General features: G+C 52.8%; 1 protein-coding gene across 1 annotated transcript in view; it reads left to right on the top strand.

The window, feature by feature from the left end:
* The window catches only part of CIMIP2C (ciliary microtubule inner protein 2C), a 43674-nt gene extending 18479 nt beyond the window's left edge, over positions 1-25195 (top strand). The window contains exons 3-4 of the mRNA XM_074989048.1: positions 1231-1343; positions 25051-25195. Coding sequence (XP_074845149.1) covers positions 1231-1343; positions 25051-25195 — 258 coding nt within the window. The remainder of the gene's footprint in view (positions 1-1230; positions 1344-25050) is intronic.
* Positions 25196-25416: the final 221 nt, after the last annotated feature.

Genomic DNA, 25416 nt, shown 5'->3' with positions numbered 1-25416 from the left:
CTCCCAGACCCCACACACTCTCCTGCACTTGAGTCCCCTACCCCCAGCTCCATTCTGCACTCAACCTCCATCCAAGACCCCACACGCTCTCCTGCATCCGAGTCCCCTACCCCCAGCTCCATTCTGCACTCAACCTCCATCCCAGACCCCAGACCCCTCCACAGACCATAGAAAAGTGCGACCCTTGGCCACTTACCAAGATCTTGGAGTGCCCCCCCTCAAAAATGATTGCCCATCCTTACCTAGAGTGACAAGCACCAGGAAACCGCATTGGTGTGGTTCTGGGGCAGGCGTGGCTCACTCGCCTCCAAGGGTTTGCATGCTACAGTGCCTGGCCTGGCTGGGTGCGGAGGAGCAGGGCTGCCTTTGGGTGGTTACTGGGCAGGGGTCTCTGCGTGTTCCGCTGCCTGCGGGATCGCCGCAGGAGCGGTTGGAGGAGCCAGCCAGCTCTGCTTAGATGCCTGGCAGCTAAAGGGGAAATCCACCTGGTGCTGCTCCCAGCACAGGGCACAGCAGGGGGGTTGTCCCATTGCTCAGCACAGCAAAACCTTCTTGGTTCCCTGAACCCTCGTTCATGATCTGGACTGGGTGGGGCGGGGGAGGACAGCACAGAGCCCTGGGTGATAAAAGTGCATGAATCCAGGAAGAGACAGCATGAGAGGAGGGCAGAGGTGTGTAGGACCATGAGAGATGTTCCCCTGGCTAGACAGAGCACCTTCTCTCCAACCCAACCCAACCCAAACGGCCCACGCCCTTTACAGTTTGCACCCCGAACTCTGTGCTGTCTCTCCACTTCTCGGCCACGGAGAGGGCACAGAGCCACGCCTCCGTCACAGTGCATCAGGACTAAGCACAGCTTACCTTGCCGAATTCCTGAGCCAGGGCCCGATGCTATTTATCATGCTCGTCACTTACGTGGATGTGCTGCACAGAGGGCAGGTCTAGAAACACCGTTGTTGTTATTTCTGTGGTGATGAAGGATCCATTGCTTTGTGCATGTCTATGGGAAGAGAGGACCCTGCTCAAAGGACCTCTCCCAGGAGGCCGATCCCCATGTGAGGTTGGGCCCTGGGTGGGTGGTATCCTTCGCACAGGGAAGAAGGATTGCAGCATCAGACCTGCTATCTTTTTCGAATGCATTGGTATTTTAACTCTTCAGCGGCCTTGCCAGCCAGTGCTGCTCTGCTCTGCACCTTAAACCTGGCCTTGAGTACTTTGTCTGTCCTGCAGCTTTCCCAGAGGCATCGCGAGCAGTACCGTGACAAGACGGGGACGGTGCAGGTGGTTCCCTACTTTGTGCTGCCGGTCAAAGAGAAGGAGAAGTACCCCCACCCTCTTGATCTGTGAGTAGCAACAGCTGCCCCCACAAGCTGTGCTCAGCGGCCGCCCTTCCCTGCTCCTAAGTCCGGGGGGATAATGGAATGGATTCAGACAGCTTTGGTCCCTGTGGTGTGGGCTGGCTCGGTTTAGCCACAAATACCTATGGGGTTTCCTCCTCACTCACCCCCATTCAAAAGAAAACAGCCCAACACCGGCTGGATTCATCCAAAGCTAATAGTGGGGTGGAGGTTTGGTTGGTAATGTGGAAAGGACAAGCTCTGATTAAAAATCACAGCCGAGATTTGCCGAAGGACAGAATCCCAGAATCAGGCCTAGCTGGGTTTCATAGTCTCCCTGCTCAGCGGCTGCTGAGACCTGCGTAGGACCCAGAGGCACTGAGACCTCAGTTGGGGTGGGTGAAGTCTCTGCTCTACAGCCTTGGTTGAGAGCCAGCTGCCCTTTAGCTCACGTGATAGAGTGCAGGGCTTTAGACCCTCTACTCACAGGTTCTAACCCCGGGGCTGGCAACCCGGGTCTGTCGGCGTTACGCTTGCCAGCGCTTAAATCGATTTCCAGACGTGTTTTGCAGTAAAAGTGCCATAAGCACTTGTGTTCCTGTCTCCACGTGCTGCACCCATCCCCCTGCCTACTCCCCCCCAGCAAATCGGGCGCTGCCAAAGCCCCGGAGCCATTCAGGAACTGAGCAAGGATGGGTACTACTTCCTCTGCCTAATCTGCCAGTAGCGCACGATACAGTAAGCGTGCTCTGAGCTTGCCTACCAATGACCCGAGGGCAAGAATGGCCAGAGGGAGAAGGGGGATCTCCCTCACAGCTTGTAACTGGGGGTCACCTGGGGCAAGGGAGATGCCCAGTTCAAGCCCCCAACTCCACCTGAGGAGGAGAAGGGATTTTGAAGGAAGATTTGCACCTCTGTGACAAATACCCTACCCTGTGGTAGTCTGATCCACGGTTCTCCTGTTGAAGGGAAATAATGTAAAAGGTAATTGGAGCAGAAGGCTGGTCTCCCATGCCCACTGAGTGCTCTAACCAGTAGGCTACAGAGCCATTCCAGTGCCTGCTGGTGGTAGGGCTCTTTCTCTGGTTCTTCCCTGGGGAAGCTGTTCCACTGTGCACGAGGGTGTGTCCACGTTACAAGTGCTGCAGCACTGAAGTGTAGGCAGTTGCTACGGCAACAGAAGGAGTTCTCCCATCACTGCAGTTAATCCACCTGCCCAAGCGATGGTACCTAAGTCGGTGGAAGAATTCTTCCCTCTAGTGCTGGCCACACCAGGCTGGTTTAACTGCATCTCTCAGGGTGTCAGGTTTTCCTAACCCTGTGTGACATAACAAGGTCAGGGTGAGGTCAGTGCAGAGTTGGCCTGCCAGAGCCCAACACCCAATTTTCCCATTAGTCCCCTGGGGAGAGCCCTCCCCCGAGAAGTGACAGATCCCCCTTGAAATCCCTGTACCAGAGCCAGCCACCTCCAGGGGAGTGCTCTGAGTTGTAAGAGGCCTGCTCCTCTCTCCCCACTCCTGCTAAAACAGTATCGATACCGAACAGCAAGAGAGGGCTTTTGGCTGAGAGTCCCCAGCAGACGGAGGCATCTCCCAGCTGCCTATTTCCGAGGATGGGACTTAGCACCGCCCCGGGTTCGGCACTGCCGCTTGGCTCCATTAGGCAAGGAGGTTTCCCCCTTGGATTTAAAAAAGCCCGCACACATGCACACACAAACACACACCTGCCCTGCGTGACTAGCAATGACTTCTGGAGCTGTGCGTGCACAAACACCTCTCACAATGCAGTGCGTTTTCCCCACTGCGGTGGAGTCAGTTTCCCTTCGTCCCTGGTCAGTTTCAAGTTCTCTCCCTCCAGCAGCAGCTGCCGCCTGTGGGTTGGCTTCACCTCAAGGGATTATTATTTGCATCAGCTTTTGCTTGAGCTGTGGCTTCAAAGAGGGCCCACAGCCAGACCTCAGCCCAGAGACCAGCTCTATGGGCTTGGATTTGCCCACTAGGTTAGTGAACTCCTGCTCAATATGGTCTGAGCGCTGAGTTTGTAACAGCCCCTGCACAGGGGTGAGTAGCCCACAGTGCAGGATTTCACAGGGCTGCACCTCGCACAATGGCTTGTACGTGTGCCAAGCACTGACCAACGGGGCAAGCCGCACTGGCTAGCAGATGCATCTAAGTGGGGGCACCTCAGCTGGGCGCTCCAGGCATCGCTCAGGCACCTCAGATGGGCGTTTGACTGCTGAGGAGCTGATCCCTCATCCAGTCTCCACCCTGGGTAGCTCTGCTGAAGCCAGGGGGCAGGCCAGGTTCTAACCAGGCAGGATGTGCCCTGGGCTCATTTTAGCAACAGAAATTCAGGGGTTGGGCAGCTGAACAGGGAGCCCAGGTCTGAGCAGCTCTCTCTCCTCTGGGTTCTGGGTCAAACCCAATGACTCAGGGCCTGGATCTGCCGGGTGCTGAGCGGGCCCAACTCCCATGGAAGTCACTGGGGACAGATAGAGTCCGGTGCTTCCCAGCTGGCACAGGCATGGGCCTATGGGACGGAGAGTGAGGAGGGTTTAGGCAGCCCCAATCAAGGGAATGGATTGGGGCTGGTTAAACAGCCCTGTGCCTGCCTGGCAGGAGAGACAGCTGCCAACCTGTCTTGCTAGGGGCTATAAAGGCTGGGAGAAAGAAAGGTGGAAGGAGGAGGAGAAGACAGGCCAGAGGGGTGGAGCCCTGCGGGCTATTGTTCGCCAGGCCTGCTACTGCCAAGCTTTGGCTGTGAAAACCCTGTCATGTAGTAGCTAGTAAGGTCGGGGGAGGGAGCTGGCTGTAAACAGAGACCCCTGGAGTTTGCATTGACTCAAGGTGTCCTTGATTGGGTTGCAGGGGCAGGAACCCGAGGGGCCCAGTTTGCAGCTCACGTGGCCCTAAACGCCCATCAGTTCCTGCCTACAACAGTAGCTCACTAACAGAGCAAAAAGTTATTGAGAGGAACTGGATCAGTCCACTGGGAGGCAGGGCCTCTTGGTTTGGAGAGGGTTGAATTAGGCGTGCTTGTGTAACTGCCCTGAGTCAGGCTCAAACATGGGACCTCAGTGCAGGTGCCTCTACAGCTTGAGCTAAAGGCCAGCTGGCGCTCAGCATAGGCTGTGGAGGACACATATTCTTTCTCTGTGACGTGGGCTAGGTACCACTTGAGACAGTTAAACACACATAGGTGTGTGGGTTACACTTACTTCCTTTATCACACCTCTTATCCCTTTGTGCTAAGGCCTGTGGCTCCAGAATCGGGCCAATCAGCATCAACGGACTGACAAATATGAGGGTGACGTGAAGACGTCCTACTCATTATCGAGTGCCCACCAAGAAGGAAAGAAAGACTCCCTTTCGCTGTAGGTCTGAGTCCTCACAGCTCCTGCTGTCCTTTGCAAACAAACAAATGCATTAACCCAGCGAAGGCTCAGCCCTTAACACTCACACCCGAACACACCCCCATCATCCTGCAGACACTGACACAGTGCATTGCATTTGGCCACATGGAAACCCTGCAAGTTTAACTGCAGGCTGAACCCCTTGCCTAGTAGTAAGGAACAGGCAGGAAGCAGAACAGGATAAGGGGGGATGCTGTGAGGAGGGGATTGCCTCCCATGCAGGCAGGTGGGGCTGATGTTCTCAGGGGAAAGATGGTGGCTCAGTGGGTGTCTCTGGCTATAGCTATCCACAGCAGCTTCACCAGCTGGGAAAGTGGCTTCTTTTGCCCTACCTTAAACATGCAGGAAACCAGTTTGAAGAAGCAGACTCTTGCTCAAGGTGGTTTCACAAAAGGACTTACAGACCTGTGCTGGAGACTTCCTGGGGCTCTTTTAATGTGTCACTTTAGATTTGGGGTGGGACCCTGGAGAAGATGGCTTTTTAGCGCAGGTATCCATGTTCCAATTCAGTAGCAGGAGCTGGTTTTATCAGTGCTCGGGTTCCTTCTGCCTCTGCAGAGAAGCAAAGACACTCCAAGGGGCAGAAGTAGAGCTGGGTGAGTAACAAAGGTTTTGGAGGGTAGTAGCCCTGTTAGTCTGTAGCTTTACAAAAAACAAGCAGTCCTCACGAAAGCTCATTTCCTAATAAATAAAATTGGTAGCCTTTAGGGTGCTACAGGGCAGCTCGTTTTTTTTAACAAAGGTTTCAGCAATTCAAAAAATCCTGGGAAAAATTGTTTAAGGGCAAATGCAACACGTTGCTTTGATTCTGAACCTATTTTTACAGTTTGCAATTTTTTTAAAAATAAAATGAAAGGCCATTTGGAGAGGCCTTGTACACTTAAGAGCTAAGACAGTTCTTTTTGAAAATGTCAACACGAAATGCTGATCATTTTCATGGTTATTTGCCCAACCAAAGCCATGTGGTGAAATGCCAACTCTTCTGTCCCAGGGGTGGCTGCATTTTCCTGGTGGGGGAAGTGATCCTACAGAGTTGGCCTGTGGAGTTCTCCAGCAGCTACAGTAAAACCCATGCGGATGCTCTGGCGCTGGCTGTGCTGGGAGCTCTCTGAGTGAGCGAGGCTGGTTCTAGGTTCCTGTGCATCCTACAGCAATGGACAGAGCTAGGCATGCCCCATTGGGTGTGCGTCTCTTGAAGGACCTGCTCTCAGCAGGGGTTTACAGGGCTTCCTCTGCTAGCTCTGATTTTTGGCCCTTGGAAGGTGTTTCCTCAGCACCCAGGGGCTCTGTCTGGGCGGGAATCACAGTCAGTTCTGAGCATGTCGCTATTCTAGCTCAGAACTCCCCACACACCCTCTTCTCCACCTCCCCCCTAGGCTTGTGTAACCCCATCCACTCCCCAGGGCTCAGCCGTCCCTCCCTCCCGGGGTTACATATCCCCCGCCTCCAGACCTATTGCCTGCACTTCACTCACTGTCCCTGTAAGTCTCATCCTGGCTGGCTTGCTGTCCCTGCCAGCTGAACAGGGTCAAATTGATCTACTCTCCCAAACTGGCTCCTCCCTGTCCGCCATCGTGGAACTTCCGTGTGCACCCGTTTCCTTCGACTCCTAACACAGATCTTCCTTCCCGCACGGTTCCTGCACGTGCTCTTTCTGTTCTCCCTCGAGGGGTCAGTCTCTTGTCCACACCCTGCTCCTCTGCCACCGCCACTGCTGCTGTCTCTTCTGCTTGGGTCTCTTTGGAACCAACCACACGCCCCTCCAAAATGCTGTCTGAATGGTCCTGCTCCCCCTGACCTCTGAGCATGGCACCAATGCTCCCTTTGAGTCTCTTCTATGTCTGACCTCTTGTCCGTCCTTTCAGGGCCATTCGTCTCCTACTTTCATCTCTCATCTGCTCTCCTTTTGCGTTCCCCCTCTTGCCCCCTACTTCATGCCTGGAAATCGCCATCACCTGTGTGCCAGCCTTGGTTCCTGGTCTGTATCCTCCTCCCCCAGCTGTCTCTGTGCTTTCTGGAGCCAGCCTCACCTCATGCAAGTGAGCTGCGATCATCCTTTCTCCAGGCCTCAGTTTCTGTGGCTGTAAAGTGGGGCTGACGACACACACTTGCGAAGGGCATTGTGTTCTAAGACTGGAAAACACCAGCTGAGGGCTCTGTGCCTCAGTTTCCCGACCACCGAAAGACACCTGTTTGGAGGCTTGCTTGGCTGATGTCTGTAGAGTGTTGTGAGCTCCTTGGATGAAGATGCAAGAGTCTTGAGGACTATTACTGAGAGCCACAGGCTTCATGCATTGTTGGTGAGTCTGGTCCGCATTGCTGCCTGCTCGGGCTGTAGTTCAAACAAGAATTATTTCAGGAGGTCAGACGCAGTGATCACAGTGGTCCTTCTGGCCTTAGCATCACTGAAGAGCGGCACAGGAGGGCCCAGCCTGCTGCCAGCACGTGCCCCCAGTGCACCAGCCATAGAGCTGGTTCTGTCCCTCCAGGCAGCCTGATGGCCTGTCCCCCGGTCTGAGAGAGGGAGTCCCAGGTGAGTATACTGCACAGGGGGAAGGCTGAATAAGCAGTTCAGCTCAAGGATGGGAGCTGGGGGGCAGAGGGGGCTGCAGGGGGCAGTGCGATCTGCCCCAAACCCAGGCTGTTCATGCTTTGCAGCAACGCATCTGCGTTTGCTTTTGTCTGGACACCTCTGTAATCACCGCCCCCACCCCAGGACTATGTGCTGGGTGCAGGATGCCTGTGCAACATCAGCCTTTGCCAGGTCTGCTGGCATTCCTTTGGCTGCCAGTATTTTAGGTTTGTTCTCTTCCCTCTGCTTTCTCCAGCGTTCTCTCCTCCCACTTCTCCCGCCCCCGCAGGGTACACTGGCACAAAACACTACGTGTTTCCATTGCTCTCGTGTGCTAAAACATCCAGGGCTTATTTCTAGACCCTGAATTTGTACAGGGGGGAGGAGGGAATTGGCTTCTCTGCAAAGCCAGCCCTGCGAACTACCTGAGTGCTGCAAAGAAGGACGAAGCTTCTGTTCCCGGTTCCTTAGCTCCCCGCAGGCTGGTTTAATTAACCCTTTGGTGCTGGTTGCCCCACTGCACCTGCTGTGCCGTCTGGGTTCCTTTCTGCTAATGGAACGTTAAGACATTTTTGGAACGTTCAGACACAGGAAGGGCCCCTATCCCTGACACGTGGCGACCCTGACTCCATGGGCATCTCCGTGTTGTGCCGTATGGCCAGTTGCAATCGGAGCTTTTGGCTGTCCCTGTTTTGCGTGACCATGAGGCAGGCGAGTGCAGCGTGGACTGCGAGACCACAGCCCTGCGAGAGCCAGCTGCGTGGCAGATGCAGCCTAGCTGGGTGAGTGAGGATGTCTTGTACACATGTACTGGGGTGGAGGGAAAGGGGTGCACTGAAGATTGCCTGCTTAAATCTCTGCCTTGGGAATCTCACGCTTTCATGTACATTTCGCAGGCTCCACCTCTGAGGAGGAGATGTGAACTGTAACCCTCTGACTTTCCTGACAGGGTCCTCGCTCACTGGACATTTCAGTAGGACTCTGGGCAGTAGAAGGACATAGGCACCTGTAAGAGAGGAAGCAGATCCCTGGGCTCACAATTCACATAAATAAAACCTAGAACAGAAGAACAGCCATACTGGATCAGACCAAAGGTCCATCTAGCCCAGTGTCCTGTCTTCCGACAGTGGCCAGTGCCAGGTGTCCCAGAGGGAGTGAGCAGAACAGGGAATCAGCCAGTGATCCGTCCCCTGTCATCCATCTCCAGCCTTGGACAAACAGAGGCTAAGGACACCATCCCTGCCACCCTGGCTAATAGCACTGATGGAGCTATCCTCCAGAGATTTGTCTAGCTCATTTTTGAACCCTGTTAAACCTAACTTGTGATTTCAGCAGCGTAGTGTGATATTCCAGCAAACCATTTTTTCTGTTTCCTACTGTCTAACCTTTCTTTCCATTAAACGCCTTTTCAGCCCTGCGCATGGTATATCTTCCCTGGAAGGCACTTTGGAGAACGAATGAAACGAAGACATCGCAAGGCACCAGAGACTGGAAAATGAGCGCCAGAGATGGAACAGGATTTTAGTCAGACTGTGCTACCTAAAAACACTTGGGAGGAAGGACTTCTTTGTAGAAGAGATTAGCTCTTAGTGCAGATTTCCTGAGAGCCCAAGCAGTTCCCCATTGAAAGCAGGGAAGGTCAGACTTGACATTTCCAGTACTCTGAAGGCAAAACATGAGTCGGCACAAAATGCCCAAACCTGTCAGGCTTTGGACATCCATGCCGAAGGAGTGCAGAGCCACCAGCTGGAGCTCCTTGGTCTGTGAGCTACCAAGCCTGTGAGGCAGGGATGGCATCTGGGACTCAGAAGTTCAGGCTCCAATCTTTAGCCAGAGCACAACTCAGGAGGCAGGGAGGCTGAAGGCCACTTTTGCACTCTCCTCCTGTTTCTCCTCCTGAGCTGGACTGGTGCACAGCCTTTGTTAGACCAGCATGAATGATGGTCTGATTTATGCTGCATACCTACCACCCCCCTTTCATAGAATCCACGGCCCGAAGGGATCGCTGTGATTGTATAGTCTGGGTCCTTGTATAACACAGCCAGAGAAGAGCCCCACAATGACTCCTAGAGGAGAGGAGAGCTTCTAGAAAACTTTTGTCCAGTCTTGATGTTGAATTGTCAGTGATGGAGAACCCACCACAAACCTTGGTCATTTGTTGCAGTGGTTAATTACTCTCACCGTTAAAACTGGAGGCCTTATTTACAGCTTGTTAAAATAAATAGTGTGAGCTCCTGCGGCGTATCACGACAAAACGTCTTTTCTAGTCTTGCGATCATTCTTCTGGTTCTTCTCTGACCCCATTCCAGTTTATCAACATCCTGCTGGAACTGCAGGCACCAGAACTGACTGTGGAACTCCAGCAGCAGCCGCACCAGGGCCCAATGCAGAGGTCAGATGACCTCACTGCTCCTATTCTAGATTCCCTGGTTAACAGGGAAGCCCCAGCTACACCTGTGCCCCTTTGCCCAGCCCCTTGATGTCAGCAATGGGGCGCAGGGCTTAGGAGCCTTGAAGCCGGTGCTGCCCTGCAGGCAGATTCATCTCTGCAGCATGATCATGGCTGGTTCCAGTGGCTTTAGGCACTCTGAGTGCTGGCGGAGCAGTGCAGAGGAACACGGGCCAGGAGATTAACAGTGGCTTGTGATCGGACCGTGGGTCTCAGCTCACACACACGTGCGCATCAGGCACTGCAGAATCCCCCCCCCCGAGATGGGGAGCAGCACCTGGACCCCAGGATGTGCTACGAGCTCTGGGGATGGAGAGCTCCAGCATCCAGGGACTGATCCGCTTTCCCTCTTCCCACATCTGTCATTCGCTCTCGTCTCCCAGGCAACGCACCGCTGCTGAGGCGGCACTGCGGCGGGGGGACTGCAGTTTGCGAACACACACAGGTGGGATCTCGTGTGAAGCAAAACTCAGGTCGCTTTAGCACCTGGCTGTGCTCAGCTTCCCAGAACGCACTGCTGCCGTGCTCCACCAGACAGTCACTTCCCTGCCCCTGCGGCTGGGTGCCCTGCCTTGATGCCCCTCCGCAGGAGGTGTGCCTTAGGCTTGCATTAAGAGCTGGGGGTCAGATTCGTCCCTGATGTAACTCCACTGACACCAGTGGGGTTTCACCCAGACCGTAGCAGCTTCAAGATGGAAACGCCACCATGAGGGGCACTAACTGACCATCCCAGGCTGGAGACTTTGGCAAAGGGACCAAAACCTGAACAGGCGATGGAGACTGAATCTCTTGTCCATCCTCTGAGGTGCCCCCCCGACTGGCGGCATCTCAGAGAAGATGGTTCCCCTGTCACAGAGGAATTCAGCCCCCAGGGCTGCCAATCCAGCACCCTTCACCTTGGCTTCAGGCCTTGGTTACACACTCCCATTCTCTTTTCTTCTGTTGTCCCAAGCAATCACGCGCTTTCTGGGTCCCATGCCCCCTCCGTCCTGCATGGGTGGGTCATTAGTCCCTATAGGCTAACTCCGTCAGTCCCAGACTGCCAATCAGCCGGCATCATTCGGCAGACCCAACCCTGCCCTCACACGACAGCAGAGCCAACCCAAGGGAACAGACAGGTTGCCAGGATGGTGTACAAGAGGGGCGTTGCTTAGCAGTTAAAGTGAAGGCTGAGTGGAGTTTGGAATTTCTGTCCTATAGGAAAAGCTAAGATTTCAGCACTTGTTTTCAATGCAGATCAGATGAAGAGTTGAACTCACAGAAGATTAGGGCTGGAAGAGCCCTTAGGAGGTCATTGAGTCCAACCCCCAGCTCCAAGCAGAGCCAACCTCAACTAAATCATCCCAGCCAGGGCTTTGCATGCCTGGCCCTAACCATCTCAAAGCATGGAGATTCCACCTTGCCCTGTTCTATCCTGCAGGTCGGGCGGGCAGAAACGTTCCACTGGAACATCGTCCTGCTGGACGTTCCTGAGCACAGGGCTGGGGTTCAGGAGACGGTGGTTCTGTTGCCAGCACTGACTTCCTGGTGTCCTTGGGCAAACCATGCAGAGCCTCAGTTTCCCCAGGTGTAAAAGGGGGTATATGAGAGAGCTGGCCCTCTGGTAGGCAACGGCACAGCAGGTATGTCTGCCTCAGTTTCCCTCCAGCAGGCTGCCCAGAAATAGTCCAAAACCTGTTCCCAAGTATAACTATACTGTGGTGTCCACATTAGCAGGGTCCCATGCACATAAATCATAACAAGACAACTCCCAATTCTTCAGCATCCCTGCCCCTACCCTGAGGGTCCTGCGTGACCCAGCATCCCTCACCCTACCCAGAGTGCCAGGCACAGCTCCAGCCTCCTCTGTTCCCACCTATCCACCACAGCCATCTCCTGTCCTTGCACCAGGACAGCCACCCCAGCCCTCCCCATCAGTAAACAACCCTGCCCTTCCCAGCTCGGCTGGGAGATGATCTTCACCGGGGGAGCATCACCTGCTCCGTCTGGCCCTCCCACTAATGCCCCGGGCTGTTGGCAGAGAAGCTCCTCTGCAGCCCAACCTCTGGTTTGCAAATATCAGCCTGCACACCGCTCAGCCCAGCCCCTGGGCTTCCCTTGCCTTCTGCTAGGAGTGACCATTCGGATCTGGCAGCTCCCATCTGCCCCACCTGACTCTCCCTCCAGAAGTTCGGACTCACTGGCTCCGACTGACCCAGGTGACCCTTCATTAACTGGGTCTCTCTCTCTGGTCCTTATCGGCGTCGCCCTGCCCTCTTAATTAGCCTGATGGGAGCACCTGCCCTGGCACAGGGGCCTTGGACCTACTTGTACTGGGGGCAGCTAGCCTGGGTCTATTCCAGTCCCTTTCCCATCTTAAGTGCGACATGGCCCCCAACTCCATCAATGCTGAGGCCTCCCCCTGCTCCCCAGCTTTAATGCTCTTATCAGTGCTCTGATTCCCATTGCACGGATGGGAAACTGAGGCACGAAGCACCCCATCGGCTTGACAGTCTGGATGTGCCAACGCTGGCAAGAAGTGCTGCGGCTCAGTTGAACAGAGCTCTGAACGTGGGACCCACGCTGAGGAGAGGCAGGATCACTGCTTTTGTGGCCAGAGGGTTGTGCGCGGGGAGGCTGCTGGGGAGATGAAAATGCTCGTGGAAACAAAGGGAAACCTGTTGAGTGCTGCTCAATAATACATGCGGTGCTGATGCGTCTTCTGCAGTGCAGAGGAGAGTTCTGCAAGAACTGCAAAACGGGGCCTAGGCCGTCTCCAGGGGCCCTCGGCGCTAATAAGCAACCAGCCGCTTTGGAACCATCCTGTATGGCAGTTTCTCTCCCTCCCATTTTATTTACCTTACGCATTCCTTGAGGAAGCCCTTTGGCTCAGAGAGCTGTGTCCTCCGAGCCCAGCAGCACTTGGACTCAGCCATGATGCTAGCAGCAGAGTTATCTGATATACCTTCCCTTTGAGAGTCATCAGTGCATGCATCCCAGGATCCCAAAGAACATCCCAAGTGTCACCTGATTCATCTGCACGTTTCTCTGGCCTGAAAGTGTGAGGCATACCTTCTCGTTGGCACCTTGGAATTGTGGGGGATCCCACCGGGAGCACCGTAGGGAGACAGCTCTATGGCTCCCTGTTCCAGCCCTGCCCATATCACCAGCGACTGAGTGAGCACCAGAAAGCTCTTCTGCTTGGAGCCAACTTGGAAGCTTCTTGATCTCCTGCGTTGCCTCATGCCTGCAGTGAAGACAACCGGAGTTTCCAAACGGTCTATTTAAACTATGGAATAAGTGAGTGGATCTGACTGTCCAGTTCTCACCCACATTGCAATTCATTAGCATGATACCACCACATACTGTGAGCTCCTGGGGCATCAGAACCTCTCTTGTTCCATATAATGGCACCGGGAGGCTTCTTCTCCTGAGGGATATTGGACCAGGTGTTTCAGGAACAGATGGCAGATCTGAATGGTCGCATGGGGTCTAGCCATCTGCTCATGACTACAAAAGGTAAAAGGCCCCAAACCATAGGCATCACAATTGGATTATGTCTCCAGGGAGAAGCAACTATAAATAATTTCATTTTTTAAAAAGTGAAAACCTCCCTAGAAAGGACACTAGGTTTGCAAAGTCATGCACTCAGCTGTCATGAAGTGCCAAAGTGAAGATTGCCGAGTTAACCTTCCCTTTACCAATTTGTGCATCTGCATTACGAGATAGTGATCACAGAATTAAAAATTGCCATGAGCTCAAGCCATGTGACCCCGGTGATATGTAGTGCAGACTATTGGCACAAACAGACTTCCACATAGCTTCAGTTTCAGCTTTGTCCTCTGTTTACCAGGAAACATAGCATGTCTGCTGATGCTACGTGGCACTCAGACATCTACTGGCTGCATCATCTACAGTCACACCCCGAGAGACGCCCATTCGAGTTATGAGAATTCGACTTTATGAGGAGTTTCATTTAATACCCCTACTTCAGCTTACGAGGCATTTCTTCGCATTTACGAGGACCGATTTGGAGGCTGGCGGTTCTGGTAGGCGAGCACTGAGGGGAAGGAGTCGGCCGCGTTGGTCTTGACGAAGAGGCCGTGCAGGGGGATGGCGGCGCCCTGCGAGAGGGCAGCAGTCTGGTGCGGGGAGGTAGACTTGTCCGAGTCCCGGCAGTAGATCACGCCGCTCTGCGAGACATGGATGCTGGGCGCACAGCCCATTCCGGCCCCGCTGCTGCCGCTCACCCCCCGGGCAGCTTGGGGGCCGCCACCGCACGCCCTGCACAGCTGTGCCTCGGGCACCGCTCGCCGTCTGTGGTGCTCCCTCCCATTTAGCGCCTGGCTCGCCCGCCTATGCCGCCTCAGCTGCTGCTGGCAGGGCCTCTCCACCATGCAGCCCCGCACGAGAGAGGCATCGCCCCTCACCAGCTGGGGGCCTCCTGTGCCTGCCTGCCTCCCCATGCAGCCAGCCCCTGGCAGCACCCCCTCCCCTTAACCTAAGCTGCGCTCAGGCCGGGCTGCCTCCCCGTGTCCTGCTCTGCCCTGCCCGCCCCCTTGCACCAGATTTAATGGGATTTGGTGTTGTTTTAGCATAAACGGGTGTACATGTTGGGGCTCAGGAACGCATAACATTTTTTCCCATTGAAATGAATGGCAATTACATTTTCAACTTACGAGAATTCACCCTGAGAGGTTTTCCAGGAACGAATTACCCTCATAAGACAGGGGAAGACTGTACTGCAAGTCTTTTCTTCCCAGAATCCCTCATCAAAACCCTGTGCAACTTCAATGGCAAATCAAGCTTTTATTCTTTCCTGAGCCCCAGTTTTACTCTGCGTCACCAGACCTCAGGCAGGCTGTTGAGGAATAAGGGGATTTCGAAACGTGAGGGGTCTTTTCAGAAAGGACCCCCGTGAAGGCGAGCCTTGCATGTTCATTTCAGCGTCTCATTAGTATTCTCCGATTTGCCCGTTAGCCTGGCCATTGTGAAATTTTGACCAAGTGTGGCCCCAGCCTCACTGTCCGACCTGTGCACAGAATGTGACAGAGCGCCTGTGGGAAAAGTCTGTGATCGTGTAGTTCAAGAATCTATTGTAATGAGTATTCACGAGAGGATGGAATTGCAGATGTGCATTGCCAATTGCAGAAGATATTACAGGGGCATCCTGCTTCCTCCTCACACACACACATGCTGAGAATTCACAATTTGCCATTGATTTCCGTGATGATGCCTTACAGAGGAACACACAGTGATCTCAATGTGTTCTTCACAGACTGTGGGGCAGGGGTGGACGCAGCCGGACAAGCTGCCGGCTCTGGCCCGTGACCCAGCAGGAGCCTCAGCCAGGGTTCCTGCTTGCCCCAGGCCTGCCCCACTCAGGCTAGGTGGCTGTGGGGACACGTGCGTCCATGAACGCTGTGAGCCTGGGGGAGGGGGAAGAGGCTTTGTGAGCTGCCCCCGCCCCCAGCACAATCTCGCAGCTCCCGGAGACTCTTTTCTGGCCAATGGGAGCTGCCTGTTGGAAGAGCAGGCAGTCCACAAAGTACACCTCCCTCTCCCTGGGGGGGTGCAGCGTTCAGAGCAGCACGCATGGCCCCTGCAGCCGGCTTCTCTGAGCAGGCTGTGGGGGCAGGTAAAGTGGAGATCCTGGCTGAACCAGCTGCTGGGCTGCTGGCCGGGAGTGGGCCAGGTAAGCTCATCCCGGCCCAAGCCTGCCTCTGGCCCCCCTCCTCCTGCATCCCTACCCTTGCCAGGCCTGCACCGCAATTCCCTGCCCCCGGTTACAACCCAAAACTCTGCCCCCTGGTCTGCCTCCTTCACCCAAGTTCCCTCCCAGACCCCACACCCTCTCCTGCACCCCAATCCCACACCCCAAACTCCCTCTGCACCCAACCTCCGTCTTAGACCCCGCACCTCCTCCATTAATATGGAGGAGTGCAGGGCATGACTACTTTCAACATGCTTGGAGGGGCTCCCCATCTAAAATTATTGCTCCTTCCCCCTGGCTATAGCACCCGATCTTGTACGACGCTCCTCATCCCCAGCTCCCACTGACTTTGGTCTCTGCAGCTTCCTGAGCAAAAGACTGGCTGTCTTTGGCAATCAGATTCTGCCCGTCTCTGGGGGTGGGGGGGTCACTGGAAGTGGATTTTGATATACTTGAAATTGAGAGAAACGGCCAATCCATTGTTGTCTGAGCGGACACGTGGGACTTTGCAAAATGCTAAGCTGCGCGGATGCCCTCTAGTGCCGGGAGAGAGGTTAATTTTCAGGTTGCTCAGCAGATAAAAAGGACTCAGAGAGTTTTAAGCCAGAAGATTGGGATCCTCTCGTCTGACTTGCACTGTACCAAGCAGAGACCGTCAGCCGGTTACCCCCCCAGATCAAGCCCAGGAAGCAGCGTTTGGCTAAAGCGCTGCCCAAAGGCAGCCAGGCCTGCCATGGAGGTGTCAAGCCATGGAAGAGCCACCACTTCCTCTGGTAGTTTGTTCCAGGGCTTGATCCCCACCCCTGGCAGAGACGTGCATCCAGGTTCTCACTGGAATTTCTCTGGCTTCCGCTCCCAGCCACTGGCCTTTGCAGGTGTATTCACTCCAGATGGCCTTAGATGCTGTAACCACATCACCATTTAGCCTTTCTGATCGGCTTAACCAGAGGTCTGAGTCTCATGGCCCATGGGCCATCCCTGTCCATTCCAGTGCTCCCTGCCCCACCCCTCCGTTGTGCCCCATCCCCCGGGTATGTGGTCTGGCATGGGGAGTACATGGGGGCTTGATTGCACTGTGCCAGGCCCTCCCCTGTGATTCCCAAGGCTGTGCCCCCAGGGAACGGGATGCAGTGGGATGAGGGGGTGGGGCTGTGGCAGGAGGGGGCGGGGCTTGGGGCCCTGGAAAGGGACGGTTCCTTCCTGACCCCGGTCTGCTTGTGCTCCTGGGCCAGATTGCAAAACTGCTCCCACCGGGGCTGGCTTTGAGCTCTGAGTTTGATACCCCTGAGCTAAACAGAGCTCTGGAGGCTCACGCAGTCCAGCGTCTTCTCCAGCCTTGGGCCCTGTGGTGGCCCTTTTCTGTCCCTGGCTACTTTCTCATGTCATTTTAAACTCTGGCCTCCACAAGTGGCTGCAAGATTCTGGTATTGGTCTCCCCAGTGCCACCTGCAGGACTTTGAGCTCCCCCACACACCCCTGCCCCACTGCAAGGTTCATCTTAGCTCTCATGGGGAGCACGCTGAGTTGCTCACCCTGTGTGACCCAGAAATGGCTTGCAGGAGACGAGAAGGGCATAGGAGGCAGGGTTTTCCTCCTAGGCTCTTGGCAGTCACTCAATGAGGAGAAGGACATCTTCTGGTCACCCTCCTATTCATGAGTCCGTCGATGGCTGACCAGCCTGATTCTGGAGCCGCAGGTCTGATCCCAGACCGGGCAGGCATTGGTAGCTATTGGAAGGGTGTGGGGCAGTTTTTGATGCCCGTCTCTGCCTCCCTGTGTGTGCCCTGCTACAGGACCTCTCAAATTGTGCTATCTCTTCACGGATCACCACTCTCCAGTGGGGACGGCCTTGGGCAAGGTTCTCCCAGGTGTCGACACCGATGCTGCACTTTTTCACGTGTGCCTTCAGCACATCCTTATATTGCTTCTGCTGGCCCCCAGCGCTCCTCGGTCCTTCTTCCAACTCGGAAACCAGAATCTCTTTAGAGAGGGGGCTGATCAGACGTCCCAACCAGTCCAGCGAAGTTGTTGGTGAATGATAGTGGCTTCAGTGCTGGTCACATTCTCCTGTGCACGTTGAAATCTCTTGTTGGGCTTTGGTTAGATTAATGATAACATTAGCACACATTAAAATTAACGTGCAAGCGGGATTAACAATGTAGGGCTTTGATAAGTACTTTACAGGTTGATTACAACCTGACCCCGCCCTCCCCGCCCCCGCTAAGCCTTACTGTAGTGTTTGTGGGGAGGTACTGCACAGTCAGGTGTATCTGCTTCTTTGTTTTGGTCTAGTCTTGGCCTTCTCAACAACCTCTGGCAAGGAGTTCCACAGGTTGACTCTGAGCTGTGTGAAGAAGAACTTCCTTTTGTTTGTTGTAAACCTGTTGCGTATTACTTTCATTTGGTGTTCCCTAGTTCTTGCGTTATGAGTAGAAGTAAATACCACTTCTATAATTACATTCTCCACACCTGTCATGATTTTATACAACTCTGTTGGGTCATTGAGGGTTTATTTATCACTGTGTATAACAAGCTAGTCATCTCTATAATGTCTGTTGACCATTTATTACCCCTGTACTAGCCAGTCAGAAGCAGACGGCTACTACATGTGCTTTACCTTGAGTTAGCCTTTTGAAAATGCACTCACTGCTTGTACTAAATGCCTGTTCCACCTTGTTTTAGCTTGATGCTGGGAGTAGCTGTCCACGACCTGCAGAAAAGCTCTGCGTGGCCCAAAAGCTTTGCATTTCCCACCCCGTGGGGCCGACAGCCACCATGGGCCCTGAGGCAAGGTGGGAGGGGGACAGGGCCTAGGGCAGAAGGGGTGAGACCTAGGATAGAAGGGGAGTGGCCTATGCCCAGAAGGGGCAGGGCCTAGGGCAGAAGGGGTGGGGCCTAGGGCAGAAGGGTCAGCGCCTGGGATAGAAGGGGAGGGATCTAGGGCAGAAGGGGCAGGGCCAGGGATAGAAGGGGAGGGGACTCGGCAGAAGGGGCGAGGCCAGGGATAGAAGGGGGGCCTAGGGCAGAAGGGGTGGGGCCTGGGATAGAAGAGGTAGGGAGTAGGGAAGAAGGGGAGGGGCCTGTGATAGAAGGGGCAGGGCTTAGGACAGTCAGCCCTTAGCACCGTTTGGAGCATGGTGCTGCCCTCCTTCCCTGCCAGAGTCACACAGAACAGCAGAGCAGCGCTGCAGTGGCGGTTCGAAGGGGCACTAACAGTAGCTGCAGCGGCCAGCGCTCCAGGCCCCTTAGAAACACCAGGCCTCAGGGCAATTACCCGCTTGGCCCCACTCAGCAGGCCAGCTCGCAGACTCAAGTATCTCCAACACAAGAGGTTCCATCCTTGACCTGCTCGCTGTGATGCAGAACCTTTAGTATCGTGCAGCTTCCTAACAGGTTAAATCTGAAAGCTTCTTCAGAGCCAGGCTGAGGTCCGGTGGCGCTGCCTGTCTCTAGGGTCTTTTCCTTCCAAAATCGGACCCCAGCAGACTGTGCAGCCTCTGCAAGTCTGGTGCAGTAACTCCCTGTGCGCCAGCACCCCCACTGTGCTCTCAGTGCCGATATTTACTGTGCATGGGCAGGGAGCCAGTGTTGGGATGAACCCGCTCGACCTTCCGTCTCTGGAGACCTGTGTTCCCAGTCTAAGATCGGGATAGAGGTAAAGTGGAGTGTCTCGGTTTGAGTGTCATCCCGTCAGCCTAGCACAACCCATCAGGGTTTGAGCCCAGCTCAGGGGTGGTTAAGGAACGGACCAGCAGAAGCAGTGGGGTTCAAATCAGGCTTAGAGGGGTCATCAGCAAAGCTGGGACAGCAGGGGAGGGAAAACAGGACAAAGGAATCACCTGAGCTGTGTACGGGGACCAAGGCTGGACCAGCATGTGGGAAGGTCACAGGTCAGGACTGAGAGACGTTGGCAGAGCTGCCTGGGGCCGAGGAAGCTAAGACTGAGGTATAGTGACAGCAGTGCATGAGAAAGGGGTGTCTGGTGTCTGTGACACTGTCCTCCATAGTGCCAGCTAGACCACTGACACAGAGAAAGAAAGCTGAGGGGCTGCCAGCTTTTAGTTCAAACACTAGCAGCTCCTGCACTAAGCTCCAGAGGTCCCAGATTACAGCGATAGCAAACACAATAATGATGAAATAAAATTCAGTCCCATGCAGGGGCCAGAACAAGGTCTGTGCCATATTTCAGTCCCCTTCACTCCTGCTTTGAGAACTTCTTTGGTGGCCCATCCCTTTGCCAGCCCTTAGTACTGTGGAAAACCTCCACCCAGAATCCCTGTGCATGTTTCATGCACAGAAACCGAGGGAATCCCTCCCACCCCTGCTGCCTCTTTCCAAACACATGGTGGGAATTTCATGTTGAGATTCAGCCAGAAGCAACTCTTGTCCCTAAGGGTTTGTCTGTAGCGGGGTTTTCTTTATGGGGAAACCTCTTTTTTTCTGGAAAATAAACCCTTGTGTCCACACGGCAAAGCTTGCTGTTGTGGAATAACGGCATTACACTTGAAATAGCAACTCCGCCGACAAATGGCTTGCAACGACCTCGCCCCTCACCCTTTCAGTTCTGAAGTGGACTCCATGCATACTAAGCAGAGGTCGTTACAACTCAGTTGGCCTCCCGGGGCGTCCCATCGTTGCTCTCATTTCGAAACTGGGCTCTCTTGTGTGAACGCTCCATTTCGAGCTGCTGTTGGGATGTGAACGCTCTTTCCAGAGATAACTTGTTTAGGCCTCAGAATGTCAAAATAAGTTACTTCCGAAACCCTGCAATGCAGGCATAGCTTAAAAAGTTCCCGAAAAGAGGCGTCTCTGATGGAACCGGGAACTGCTGCACCCAGCACTCCAGTAATGGGCTGTCCTGAGTCAGAGCTTAGCACTGACACTCTGATTGGGTTAGAACTCAGCAGGGAATAAACTGATATTAGGTGCTCTGGGATGGCCATGCCAGCCTGGATAAGCCCTGGGGGCCACTAACCCCATGACATGTCCCTGTCAGCTGCAGCATCAGCTGCTTCAGAGGAAAGCATCCGACCCCTGCAGTAGCCAGACGTGGGATGTCCTGCTCCCTACCCCCCACCCACTAGCTCTCCTGGGGGGGCGCATCCCCCGGGTCTTCGTGCTGCAGCAAGCTGCTCGGCTCTGAGATTCTCTTCTGGGGAACTGTGGGAGAACTCTGCAGGGTTCCCTGTGAGCTGAGCACTTGGACGGCCGTCCAGCAGAGATTCAGGTGCTGCTCAGCTGATTAGCAGAGCACCCACAGTGGGCAGCCTGGGTTTAAGAACATAAGAACATAAGAATGGCCATACTGGGTCAGACCAAAGGTCCATCCAGCCCAGCATCCCATCTGCCGACGGTGGCCAATGCCAGGTGCCCCAGAGAAGGAGAACAGAAGACAATGATCAAGTGATTTATCTCCTGCCATCCATTTCCTGCCCTTGTTCTGAAGGCTAGGGCACCATACTTTATCCCTGGCTAATAGCCATTTATGGACCTAACCTGCAAAAATTTATCAAGCTCTTTTTTAAACCCTAAGAGAGTCCTGGCCTTCACAGCCTCCTCGGGCAAGGAGTTCCACAGGTTGACTGTGCGCTGTGGGAAGAAAAATTTCCTTTTATTAGTTTTGAACCTACTACCCATCAATTTCATTTGGTGTCCCCTAGTTCTTGTATTATGGGAAAAGGTAAATAATTTTTCTATATTCACTTTCTCCACACCATTCATGATTTTATATACCTCTATCATATCGCCCCTCAATCGCCTCTTTTCCAAACTGAAAAGTCCCAGTCTCTCTAGCCTCTCCCCATATGGGACCCTTTCCAAGCCCCTAATCATCTTAGTCGCCCTTTTCTGAACCTTTTCTAATGCCAATATATCTTTTTTGAGGTGAGGAGACCACATCTGCACGCAGTACTCAAGATGTGGGCGTACCATAGTTTTATATAGGGGAAGTATATCTTTTGTCTTATTATCGATCCCTTTTTTAATAATTCCTAACATCCTATTTGCCTTACTAACTGCCGCTGCACACTGCGTGGATGTCTTCAGAGAACTATCCACTATAACTCCAAGATCCCTTTCCTGATCTGTCGTAGCTAAATTTGACCCCATCATGTAGTACGTGTAATTTGGGTTATTTTTTCCAACATGCATTACCTTACACTTACTCACATTAAATTTCATTTGCCATTTTGCTGCCCAATCACTCAGTTTGCTGAGATCTTTTTGTAGTTCTTCACAATCCCTTTTGCTTTTGACTGTCCTGAACAACTTGGTGTCATCTGCAAACTTTGCCACCTCACTGCTTACCTCATTTTCTAGATCATTGATGAACAAGTTGAACAGGATCGGTCCCAGGACTGACCCCTGGGGAACACCACTAGTTACCCTCCTCCATTGTGAAAATTTACCATTTATTCCCACCCTTTGTTTTCTGTCTTTTAACCAATTCCCGATCCATGAAAGGACCTTTCCTCCTATCCCATGACCACCTAATTTACATAAAAGCCTTTGGTGTGGGACCGTCTCAAAGGCTTTCTGGAAATCTAGGTATATTATGTCCACTGGGTGCCCCTTGTCCGCATGTTTATTAACCCCTTCAAAGAATTCTAATAGATTAGTTAGACACGACTTCCCTCTGCAGAAACCATGCTGACTTTTGCCCAACAATTCGTCCTCTTCTATGTGCCTTGCAATTTTACTCTTTACTAGTGTTTCTACTAATTTGCCTGGTACTGATGTTAAACTTATCGGTCTATAATTGCCAGGATCTCCTCTAGAGCCTTTTTTAAATATTGGTGTTATATTGGCCGTCTTCCAGTCATTTGGTACCAAAGTGGATTTAAAGGATAGGTTACAAACCACTGTTAATAACTCCGCAATTTCACATTTGAGTTCTTTCAGAACCCTTGGGTGAATGCCGTCTGGTCCTGGAGACTTGTTACTATTCAGCTTATCAATTAATTCCAAAACCTCCTCTGTCACTTCAATCTGAGTGAGTTCCTCAGATTTGTTGCCTAAAAAGGCTGGCTCAGATTTAGGAACCTCTGTAACATCTTCAGCCGTGAAGACTGAAGCAAAGAAATCATTTAATCGCTCCGCAATGGCACTGTCTTCGTTGATCGCTCCTTTTATATCTTTATCATCCAAGGGCCCCACTGCTTTTTTAGCGGGCTTCCTGCTTCTAATGTATTTAAAAAACATTTTACTATTGTTTTTTGAATTTTTGGCTAGCTGTTCCTCAAACTCTTTTTTGGCTTTTCTTACTACATTATGACACTTAATTTGGGAGTGTTTATGTTCCTTTCTATTTTCCTCACTAGGATTTGACTTCCACTTTTTAAAAGCTGCCCTTTTCTCTCTCACTGCCTTTTTAACATGGCTGTTTAGCCATGGTGGTTCTTTGTTAGGTCTCTTACTGTGTTTTTTTATTTGGGGTATACATTTAAGTTGGGCCTCTAGTATGGTGTCTTTAAACAGTTTCCATGCAGCTTCCAGGGATTTTAGTTTAATTACTCTACCTTTTAGTTTCTGTTTAACTAGCTTCCTCATTTTAGTGTAATTCCCCTTTTTGAAATTAAATGCCAGAGTGTTTGACCGCTGCGGTGTTCTTCCCAACACAGGAATATTAAAAGTTATTATATTGTGGTCACTATTTCCAAGCGGTCCAGTAACAGTTACCTCTTGGACCAGATCCTGCGTTCCAGTCAAGACTAGATCGAGAATTGACTCTCCCCTTGTGGGTTCCTGTACTAGCTGCTCCAAGAAGCAGTCATTTAAGGCATCAAGAAATTTAATCTCTGAATCCCGTCCTGAGGTGACATGCACCCAATCAATATGGGGATAATTGAAATCTCCTATTATTACTGTGTTTTTTATTTTGATAGCCTCTCTAATCTCCCTTATCATTTCAGCATCACTATCACTGTCCTGGTTAGGTGGTCGGTAATATATTCCTAATGCCATATTCATATTAGAGGAATGAATTATTATCCATAATGATTCTATGGAACATTTTGATTCCTTTAGGATTTTTACTTCATTTGATTCTATATTATCCTTCACATATAGTACCACTCCGCCACCCGCACGACCTGTTCTGTCTTTCCGATATAATTTATATCCCGGTATGATAGTGTCCCACTGATTGTCCTCATTCCACCATGTTTCTGAGATGCCTATTATGTCAACTTCCTCCTTTGATATGAGGTACTCCAGTTCACCCATGTTATTAGACAGACTCCTAGCATTAGTGTAAAAGCATGTTAGAAAACTACCACTATTTATATGTCCGCCTTTCACAGACGTGTTGGATTTTTTTATATGCGATTGTTTCACATCTGATCTTGCCCATATATTATTTCCCACGTTCCCTATCTGACTAACTTCTAGGGAATCCCTATCTATGGAGCCTCGTGTAAGAGAAGTCTCCGTCCGATCCAGGTGCTCCCCCGCACCAATCGGCTTTCCCCCACCTCTTAGTTTAAAAACTGCTCTACGACCTTTTTAATGTTTAATGCCAGCAGTCTGGATCCACCTTGATTTAGGTGGAGCCCATCATTCCTGTATAGGCTCCCCCTACCCCAAAAGTGTCCCCAGTTCCTAATAAATCTAAACCCCTCTTCCCTACACCATCGTCTCATCCACGCATTGAGACTCTGAAGTTCTGCCTGTCTATCTGGCCCTGCGCGTGGAACTGGAAGCATTTCAGAGAATGCCACCAAAGATGTTCTGGATTTCAGTCTCTTTCCTAGTAACCTAAATTTGGCCTCCAGAACATCTCTTCTACCCTTCCCTATGTCATTGGTACCAACATGTACCACGACGACCGGCTCCTCCCCAGCACTGCCCATAAGTCTGTCTAGATGCCTCGAGAGATCCGCAACCTTCGCACCAGGCAGGCAAGTCACCATACGGTTCTCCCGTTTCTATTGGTGGTGCACAGGACTCAGTGCATGTAACAAAATTTATTCCGTCCATGGGTGGAAAAAAATAGAGGGGACCCCCCCCTCCTCTGTCCTGAGCACCCAGGCTGCGTGGGGGATTTGGAGAAGGCATGGAGGACTGGCTACGTTTGGGGGGGTGAGCTGCCAGCCTTGGCAGAAGCATTCCCAGGGCTCTAACCTACACCTGCAGCACTGAAAGGAGAGGGTGGTGTGTAATTGGCAGGGGGCTGGGACAATGCCTGGTGAGCAGCATGTGCCATCTCTGAACAGAATTAGACGGGAGGTCGACTCGGGGCTGTCCAGGTGCATTTGTACAAGCAGAACCTCAGACACACGTGTAATTTACCAGCTGCTGTTACACCACCACACATCCTCCATGAGAAGATCCATCAGACTTTACCTGTGGCAGCAGACTGAGTTTCCCTTTCCCACCCTCCAAATGCTTTCAGAGTCAGGACCAAAGCATGCAGCCCTTGTTCACGCCGATGTGCACAGAGGCACCCCAGTGACCTCAACAGAACCACTCGCGCAAGGCTCCATGTCTCCTCCGCATGCCCCTCCCCTTCCCCTGGGACACATCTGGGGGCGGGCTGAGCTTTCAGGGGCTGGTCCCCAGCCGTGTAACTCCCCTTCTGCTCCTCCCTAGCTCGCCGCTGAGCTCGAAGACCCAATGGCATTTGTTCCGGGTGTCTCCGGAGAACCTGCGCACGTACCAAACCTTCCCCTCGGGGAAGAGGGTGAGCTCCCAGGAGCGAGAAGTCAGAGACAGCTATTTTGAATACAGAGCATGAGCAGGCCAGCGGGAGGCCGGTTCCTAGATGAAGAAGGAGCAGTGAGAAATAAAGCCCTGGGAGCTCATGGCCTCCTGGATTGTCTCTCCAGGCTGCGGCTGTCTCACCGCCTGCAGTGCAAAGAGAGGCTCCCGGCAGGGCTGCAGTGTCAGTTACGGATCGTACCTCTGCAGCTGTAGCTCTCTGTATGCCGACAGCAACGACACTGAATGCAACAGATT

This window comes from Carettochelys insculpta, chromosome 3 (genome assembly GCF_033958435.1).
Source record: "Carettochelys insculpta isolate YL-2023 chromosome 3, ASM3395843v1, whole genome shotgun sequence".
In the NCBI taxonomy this organism is placed as follows: Eukaryota; Metazoa; Chordata; order Testudines; family Carettochelyidae; genus Carettochelys; species Carettochelys insculpta.
Note: the sequence above shows the minus strand (reverse complement) of the source record. Positions and strands in the feature narration are given on the sequence as shown.